This window comes from Crassostrea angulata, chromosome 8 (genome assembly GCF_025612915.1).
Source record: "Crassostrea angulata isolate pt1a10 chromosome 8, ASM2561291v2, whole genome shotgun sequence".
Classification (NCBI taxonomy): domain Eukaryota; kingdom Metazoa; phylum Mollusca; class Bivalvia; order Ostreida; family Ostreidae; genus Magallana; species Magallana angulata.
Genome location: NC_069118.1, coordinates 25,733,023 through 25,742,802, shown reverse-complemented (window position 1 = coordinate 25,742,802; position 9,780 = coordinate 25,733,023). Strand labels below are relative to the sequence as shown.

Here is a 9,780-nt window from a genome sequence, read left to right as displayed (position 1 = left end):
TTGACGTTACGTATGAATTTTGAACAGATTTATATCATTTTTAAAAGTAAAACGGACTCAATTTGTACAGCAAATTCCAGAAAATTAAATTATAAGGAATGAACTCAATATCTACCCAAGTTATACTCGTATAACCTGGGTTGGAGCAATTTACGCTTTTTTATAATCCGCTTCGCGGATTATAAAGCGTAAATTGCCCCAACCCAGGTTATACGAGTATAACTTGGGTAGACATTGAGTTCATTTCTTAAATAATTTTTTTTTTGTATTTTGTTTTTAAACTGGAACATTTATTTGGCTGCAAACAATAAAATGTAGAGCTTGGAATGTGGTCTCATTGAGTGCATAATGTCAATCTTCGAGTCCGCGTAAATGTCATCTTATTAAAAATCGTTAATATATTTTGCGATAGAATATGTCATGGAGAGTAATATTTATTTATTTTTTTAATTTTCAAAATAAACATATTTATGAAAATTAATGTCGTCCCAAATTTTACAATACATTTGATGAACAAGGAAAATATATTTACCTTCGCCACTATTCCGCCAAAAATATAGTCATTTTAGATTAAGTTTTGTTAATTATTTTTATGCCGAGTTGTACAGTTGTAAAAGAGCTAGTAGATATTAATGATCAAATTCCTAACACAGCAGATAATTGACCGATACTAGGATTCGAATATTTTTTCAATATTTTGATGAATCAGAAACCGGAATTTTTTTTTCAATTTAAACTAAAAAATAGATCCATTTCAACCGCGTTTATACCTGATTTCTGAATTGCACTATTATGGACTTTTTACTGACAGAAATACCATAGTAATATCATTGGCTAAAATTAATGATTGTTACTGTATTAAAAAATCCTTTTTATCATGTTAGCCTCTGGGGTTTCTCAGCAGTTTCAACATGGAGTTGATGAGGAAATGATAAATATCATTACCAGTATCATCATAATACTGACAGGTATATTTGCTTTTTTAAATTTATATCAAAAATTACAATTTACTAATAAAAAACGATATTTGTTAAAATGGTAGTTATCTAAGTTATAATATGTAAGAACCAGCAAGAAAAATTACTAACTAAATCTTATCATAACCATCTTTCATTTAATTTTTCGATATTTGAGAATTCAGTTGAATGGTCTGATATTTCAGGTTATCCTCCAGTAAATGCAGAGCACGTGTACAACTTGCTGCAGTATATCTATACTTTTCCTCACCCCTACCGCACAATAAGAGAGCATACAGGAGGTACTCTTCCAATCCCTCTAACAGTCGCAGCAAGTCTTCCAGGTTCGTTGTGTAACTTTATTTACGTGCTAGTATGGTGCTTGATTCCTGAAAACAAGTCGCTGCGATCGCGTTGATTTGAAGATAACGCCTAAATAAAGTAATTACCGATAAATGTGGAATTACAGTATTTGCTAAGATTTTGCAAATGAAAAAGCGCGTACAAACAAATATTGAATTATTTAATGAAACTAATTACTTTAGGCAACTTTATATTTGTTCAGTTTAAATTTTAAATGCAGAAATGTAACTTGAATTAAAAAATATACTTACTTAATTTAAGTATAACAAAGTTAACTGAAAAAGGGGTAATAAAACTAAAGTTCTGTGATACACATGACGAAAAAGGAAGCAAGTTACATTCACTACTTAAATGATTTTTTTAGGTTGGGAAAACGTTGCTCCTCAGCAAATGAATTTTATGCATGCCGTTTTCAATCACATCCTTGAACAGGATCAAAAGTTGGTCCGCGATCTATTCTATAGACAACTCGGTAAGTTAATGCAGTGAGTATATCAACATTGAGATAAAAAAGAATTTTGATTTGTTTCCCGATTTTATGTGCTTCTTTCATAAAATCTGATGCGCTTTTAATTTCCATCAATTTATGATCTCAGACTGTCTCTCAACCTTAACCTCTCTATGATTTATTAGAAAGTTGTGTTTTTACTTTAAACAGAATACAATTAATTTTTTTATTTACAAAGATTTTATTTTCTGCAGAATTACTTGGTTCATGTTGATATGCTTTGTTACAACGCACTTTAAAAACAACGCTCTTTGAAATGTTTTTTAAAGTGTGTTGATTTTGGGACCAAGTCAACGCCTTTTGAAAAAAAAATCATTTTTTCAAAGTACGTTGATATCGTCGATATTAACGCACTTTGAAAAAAAAATGTTCAGGGTTTAGTCAAAATAATCGATTATTTTATATACAATAAATGATTGTTTTTACATTGTTTAGCTTAAGGTGGAATGTCCCTCTGATAAGAGAGATAACTGCTGTAGAAATATTCTCACTTTGTCTCAGATAACTCACAATTTTTAAGGCATGTAGCAACAGGGGCGGTACTTGGTCCTATTTTATGCAGGAAGGTGACATTTATTTAAATTCACTTTTACCGGGGTGGGGGGTTAGAAAAGTTTTGCAAAAAAATACACAAAACTTATTATATTGATCAAATTTTTATAAGGTAATATCTATATACCCCCCCTTTCTCACATCCCTCAATGCATTGTCGTTTTTATTTTTTAAATTATATGAAGTAGTGCAGTGCGTAAACTATACGTGTTTGATGTTTTAGGGCAGAGAATCTTTAGAAAGTATTTTTTTATTTCTCTCTTCATATCTAGTTCACAAAGGTAAATAAATAATATTATTATACTTGGGAAAAACATACTGAAACAATTGCAAACTCTAGACTTATTCATCATCATTTGAAACTAAGATTTCTGCTGTTGAAAACTGAATGAGGTTTTACTATTCTGAAAGATTAGATATTGGAAAACAAAATTAAACAGAACATTATCACACTTTATTGAGAATATACCAACTACTGGAATATCCTTCATTTGATCCCCTTTTTGTGTTATAACAAAATGCTCTGGTTTATATTTTTAACATTTTAAAACATATGGATCCATTAATTATTTTCAAAATTAAAAAAATAAAACAGAAAACTTTTCTGAAAAAGTAGGAACTATGATACATGTAATGGCTGATTAAAGCAGCATTTATTAAAAACCTATACAACAAAGTGCCATTCTGAACTAAAAAGCAGCGCTTTACTATGTTTTGAAAGCCGATTTGACATTGCATGTAACTGTATTTTATTTTCATAGGCATTATTTTTTTTAAATTTTATGCTCTGAAGGTAAAGCTTTGGTTTATGTAATCACTATGTCTAATTTTTCAAATCGTGATTACACACATTATCAATTTTGGAGAAATCTAGCAGCTCTTAATTGCTTTAACTGTGTTTCATTGACTATCATGGTAATGACTTTGATGAAAATCAAAACGATTTTTTAAATAAATGGTAAAATTGATAGCAGAGGTATATTACACTTCAATGGGATATATTTTAAAAGAAACTAATCCATTATCAGCTAACTTGATAAGCGATTTCTCGATTCGAATATTTTCTTTTCTCACAAGCCTACGTAGTTTGACAATTTACACATAAAGAACAACTCGGGATATTTAAATTATTCCAATTCGACATAAACTGCATTGCTTAGCAACTGCATTTTCCTTTTTAGTTTATGCAATAAATTGACTTCTTATCCGGTACATTGGGCTATGCGAGCAAATGTACCCACACTCTAATTCTCTTTTAAGTTTATAATAATTTAAAGTTTCAGTATGTACATGCAATTCATTTTTTTATAATTGATATTAGAATTTAAAAAGAGGGTTTGTGTTGAAACACGTAAAGATTTTTAATATACCATTGGAGAAATTATTTGTGGCCAGCTCGTTTTTTCAATATCACTGTATTTAATTTAAAGCAACGCTTACTTCTTTCTCCGATTTTAAACGTTTACTCTAAGTTGCTGAGTATTAAATATGTTTTGGAAGGAAAATAAGGGTTACGGGACACCTTTTTACTGTAAATGATCGATGTACTAGTAATTGACCTGTATCTTTGCTAAACCACCACCCCACTTTATCAAAGAGGGTAAATAAGATTCACTAGTGTCAACAAATGATTATACTATCAACAAAGTAGAAGATCAATTTCACAGTTTGCATGAACCCCCTTCTATTATAAAAGGTTATAATAATAACATAATTATAATTTAGTTTATTTTTGCCACAACAGATATTCATTGATTACTTTTTTTATTTTCAACAACATGGCAATAATAATTAATAACAGTGCATCAATATTAATAGACAATAATAATTAAATTGATTTAAGTTGATAAACAACATTGGGTACAAGAGTACAAAAAGTACAGAGATGGAATACGAATTTCACTTACTTTCAATTTCATTTTTGCAAATGCAAGTGATGTAGAATGAAATAAACTTTATATTTTCAACAAACTAATTTGTGGAAAGTATATCATGCAGTAATTGCAATGTTATGCGATTTTTGTTATTGACAACGGACACAGTTATGAAACAGAATGCTTACAATAGCATTCTTGATTTTACTAGTCATTTGATGAAAAAACTAGTTCTTTAAAAAATCAAATGTTTCAATACTGTTTTCTATGATCTTCTACAATACACAGCTGGCTCAAATGTATGTTATATTACACCATCAATACATGTTTGGAATTTTAAACATATAATGTTGTTAAAAAAAATCTAGTTCTTTTGAATGGACTTTAGAAGGGAAACTATTAACGAAAAAAGTGTAAAATCAAAACTTTGAATATTATATGGTGATGTCATAAAACTTTTATTTTGCAGGTCGTGCTCCCACAGTGCAAGAATTCGCCCAGTTCCTTTTGAACTTCGAAGGTAATGAGCTGGTTGAGTCCCCTCGCAAGACTCTAGGTATTTTGTAGTCATATATAATAATTAAACAATTTAACTTTTTATTTGTATCAACTTACATGCAAATGATACTACAAGCAAAATGAAGCCTCTAGAAGAATATTTTTGGTAAATTGAGGCGTTCATAATTGGTGTTAAGATTAGAAATTATAATTTATAGCAAGGACATGTAGTTTACACTGATATTTTAGAGTTGTGCTTTTAAACAACTTAAAAGATTTACTAGCAATGATAGTAACCATTCGATAAAAAGTAATTAGAATAAAATATTAGTTCACTGGTAATATGAAATAACCTGATATAAATTGAATTTTAAAAAAAGGTTCACTACTTGAAAATCTTTGTTCATGCCCCCTGGAAACTAATTGTAAATTAAAGATATTTTACATCAATATGCAATTATATACAAAACATTAACTTAACGCAAGATACTGATTTATTGTTATTTTTTTTATAATAAAGGACAGACATTTTTCGAAAATCAGGTGCTAAGAGTCACTCTAGAACGTCAACGAAGGGATTTGGGATGGTTGAGAGAAATAAACAGGTTCTTAGCCAACATAATACAACTTTTAGGAGATTCAAACACTCGGACTATGAGAAGAGTTAATGAGCTTGAGACACGATATAGAGACGTACGGAATATTTCAGATGAAGTTCAGCAACAGAATGCTATGCTGCAGCTTGATCATAATTCAATGCAGAGAGAACTTATCAGATGTCATGTTGAGCTGGAGGATGAAAGAAAGGATAAGCAAATGTACCAACTTAGATGGGAAGAGTTAAAGACGGTCGAAGAACAGATACAGGCGGAAAAACAACAGTTACTGACAGACAAGCAACAGTTACTGACAGACAAACAACAGTTACTGACAGACAATCAACAGTTAATGACAGACAATCAACAGTTACTGACAGAAAAACAACGGTTACTGACAGACAATCATCAGTTACTGACTGACAAACAACAGTTACTGACAGACAGACACCATTTACTGACAGACAATCAACAGTTACTGACAGACAATCAACAAATACTGACGTACGAGCAGGCGGTTCAAACCACCGATTTCTCATTATTTCTTCTTCTTCTTTTGCTGCTTCTTGCCTTTCTTTTTATCCTTCTTTTTAAATTTTGAAACAAGATATTGCGTGAACCGTTATTCTGAGACACTTTTAAGACGATCGTTGAATTTAAGATGACAATTTAAAAGACGTTTTTCCATATGCCAATAAGTTGCCTTCGCGGAACTACAGTGGATAATATATCTGAGAAGCTTTACATAATTTGATTAAGCCAACAGAGTCCAAGTACCGGTGCTTGTTTATACATTGCTATTTATTTGTTATCAATATTCGTTTGTTTTAGAATATCATCATTTTAACCCGATGTTATACATATGAATAATGATATGCTATCCCTAAAAATGGACCATTCAATTTGCATGTATATATTAAAAATTATTATTTTTAATTTTGAAGAATAAGCCGACGTGTAGTAATACTCATGTTGTCTTAGATTTTGCATCTTTATTCATTGTTTAAAGTGCATAATCTGTTGTACTCGCATATAATGCATTGCCCTGTATGTTTATTGTTATTTTTTTCCTGGTTTGGAATAATTGGGTAGAATTGCATAATTTCATTGTGACCAATTAAGAGGGTTCGATAGTAGTGACCATTTTAGACTATATTGATCTTCTTTAGAAGAAGAGATGTATATAAAAATATATATAAAAATACATAAGAGAACCCAAATTCAAATGGTTAAAATATATACAGGTTTCCTTTACTAAAAAAATATTTGTAGTGAAACAAATCATATCTGAAAATCTTAAGCAGATCTGACGGTGAATTTGTTGACCCTCCAGCCTCCTTAACACGGCGATATGAGATGTACATAACCTGTTCATCGGAATACTTTGACCTGGTAAAAGGTCTTCGACTTTCAGAGGGAGTGTAGGGATAGCGACGCTGGTGGAGACATGTGGTGAACAATACTTTTACGAATAGTTTTCAACTTGAATGTTTTTATACTTTTTTTTAAATTCCCCGCATCTACTGTTGTCGTCATCTGTTCCTTTATTTTCATTTTGCATATTTGTTTAAACCATGTTTATGCTGGACAAAGGACGATAGAAATTCAATATTTGGCATCATATTTTGAAAAAAAAAGTAAAATCTATTTTTAAGGTAATAACTACTTGTTTCATCATCACTCCATCTTTATAAAAATGCCTAAATTAAGATTTTGTATCATTTGGGCATAAAAATATTTTTTGTTTAAAATTTTTTGGAAAAAGACTTTAATTTATATTCATTATAAAGCTATCCATCTTATGAATGATCTTATATCATAGATTTTTGTACATCTACCTTAATCTAGATCTGAATGTTGAGCGAGAATAAACTTTAAATGCATGATGAGTGTTTATAAAACGTTTCACTGATATTTAAAAACTCTAGATTGAAACACGTAAAAAATTGCTGAAGATGTTTTTGCGTTAAAAATCGTCAAAATATTTATTTGGGTTTTTATGTTTTCTATGTAAACATTGTTCTATATACTAAAAGGTTTAGATATTTCTTGTGATATTTACATCACTTTTTAAAATTTTGAATTTTTAAAAAAAATTATTTAATTGCTTGTTTACTATTAAATCAATAATGAAATGTTTTTTTATGTTTTTATTTTCTTTGGAAAATATATGTAGCCTTTTTTAAAGAGAGCGGGACTACATTTTAGAAAAGAATTTACGACATAGTCGTAAATATTTACTGTCTTGTAAGATGATCTTTACAGAACAAAATTGACATAAAACCATTTGTTTACAAATATTTCCATTACCATAATTATATTTCCCAGCCATAAGAATAATTCATTGATTAATTGGTGACTAATTAGCATTCATTAATTTGGTCGTAAGTCGTAAGTCGTAAGTTCTTTTGTAAATCGCAGCCCTGGACGATCGTAGCCATTTTAGAATATATTAATTATCTAAGATAAAAGAGTTCTGGATAAAGGTATAGCAAAATGTTAAAATGTTAAAGCTTTTGTATGTGATTTTTGTTCTTAGTTAATTGACAGTTCATAATTTAACAACCTATTATCATCCATACTACTACAGTGTATATCAAAATAATAGACTTGATTTTGGGGGCTTTAATACCGATGAATCAGAAGAGTACTGTCTTTTGTTTTCTATATTTTAAACATCATTGGTACTTGAAGATTACCAATTTTTTTTTATTTTTTGGATTTTACAATCTTGCACAAGCGCATTACGTTCACACTAAATCACTGAAGGCTCTTTAGTGTATGTTTCCACAATATCACATTTGGATAAACTCAGAAACGATAATACAAATACGTGTAAATTTTCATTTGAAATTAGTCTATATTTATTCTGTTCATCGAAGAAATACGGGAGATAACTCTAACACTGCATTTACTAGGAAAAATCCTGATAGCCCCGACTGACAACATGGTGTGTAAATTTGAAGCGAGCAAAAAACGTTAGTGAATAGGTGTGGAATTCTCCAAAAATATGAATCAGTTGTTTTAGATGAGAGATATTTCCAGCCTCAAAATGGTTTGCTATGAATAATTTGTTTATGTTTATGCAACTTCATTAATTTTGTCCAAAATCGTTTCGGAGCGATTCTGCAATTTTCTGCTACATTACAGGTTTATGGGAGGCATTTTAACTGTAGTGAAGGCACATTATATGGTGTGTCAATGTATCTATTTCGTAAATGTCCGATATCATATGCAATGTCAACCCGTGCACGCACGGGACTAAGTCTAGTATTTAAAGATAGAAAAAAGGTCTGATGTTAACATGGTGATTACCCAGTGATATAACAAATGAATTATGCTTACAGATGTATCTGAAAAAAAATTGTAAGTTCATTAAAATGCCTGTAAATAAATAGATAGACATATCATAGTCTCTTTTAAAACTTCACTATTCTTTTCTATGTCACTTATTTATATATTGTAGAATATTGTAGAATATATTCCTCTTTTATGTTTTTTTAGATACTTTAACATAATACAAATTATTGTAAGCGACGTATAGAGAACTGACAAAAAGCATCAAGAACAAAAACACAAATAATTTAACATAATATCATATTTGTATACAATAATAGTTTTTAATATTTTCAATATCAATCTTTATACACCTGGTTAAAGCATATCGATCGAGGACACATGGTCTTATTTTCATCAGCCTTTTTTAAAGTAATATTTTCCTATATCAAAAGGCTGTATCTATTTAAATATAATATAGGAATAAATTAAATTGCTACATAAATTTTATGCCAGTATAAATTGAGACAATTTACGCTTTAGAAACTGCGAAACGTTTTATATAATCGTGAATTGTTTTAAACGTCTATACATGTAACGAATTAAGATATTTAATTATGAAATGTATTATTTTTCATGATATGTCCTATAATTAAGAGCTAACGGCTGCCAAATGGGTACCCTTATTGTACGGATAACTCCTCCTATAGTTTTCAAAATAGGAAGTTGTTCTTTTGCGTATCAATTGCACAATTGCACATATATCATAGCTGTGCATATTACTTGGATTTTGATTTTTGATAATTTTTGAAAAAAAATACGAGCTGTTGAACAATTCTCGCAGAATATTGCTCATAGGGTACCCCTATTGTACGGATAACGCCTCCTACAGTTTTCAAGATTTCTTTTGATGGATTGTGTTATTCAATTCAAGGTTGACAAATGGATTATGAATACTGTTCACACGAAAGAAAACTCAGTTTAATTTGCAGTCACATTAAGAACTTTTCTCTTGTTTAGGCAATGAAATAGTGCGTTTAGAACAATATTGAAATTTGTAATCAAATTCCACACGTAAAACTGGCTTATTTAAGTTGATATCGTTGATTAATAAGACTGCACATGTTAAAACTGTGGTATTTATTGAAAATTCATAT

At 29.8% G+C, this 9,780-nt stretch overlaps 1 protein-coding gene across 1 annotated transcript; it reads left to right on the top strand.

The window, feature by feature from the left end:
* Positions 1–877: 877 nt before the first annotated feature.
* Positions 878–7,361, top strand: LOC128157761 (putative leucine-rich repeat-containing protein DDB_G0290503). The gene is made up of 5 exons (XM_052820379.1): positions 878–968; positions 1,163–1,300; positions 1,684–1,791; positions 4,723–4,809; positions 5,272–7,361. The coding sequence occupies exons 1-5, from the start codon at positions 878–880 to the stop codon at positions 5,946–5,948; spliced, it is 1,101 nt and encodes a 366-aa protein (XP_052676339.1). The 3' UTR covers positions 5,949–7,361.
* The last annotated feature ends 2,419 nt before the right edge of the window (positions 7,362–9,780 follow it).

Excerpts from the sequence above, each read along its gene's own strand:
- LOC128157761 (XM_052820379.1), top strand. The coding sequence starts at position 878 with ATGTTAGCCTCTGGGGTTTCTCAGCAGTTTCAACATGGAGTTGATGAG. Across the intron at positions 1,301-1,683 it reads AGTCGCAGCAAGTCTTCCAG|GTTGGGAAAACGTTGCTCCT; the intron begins GTTCGTTGTGTA and ends TGATTTTTTTAG. Across the intron at positions 4,810-5,271 it reads GTCCCCTCGCAAGACTCTAG|GACAGACATTTTTCGAAAAT; the intron begins GTATTTTGTAGT and ends TTTATAATAAAG.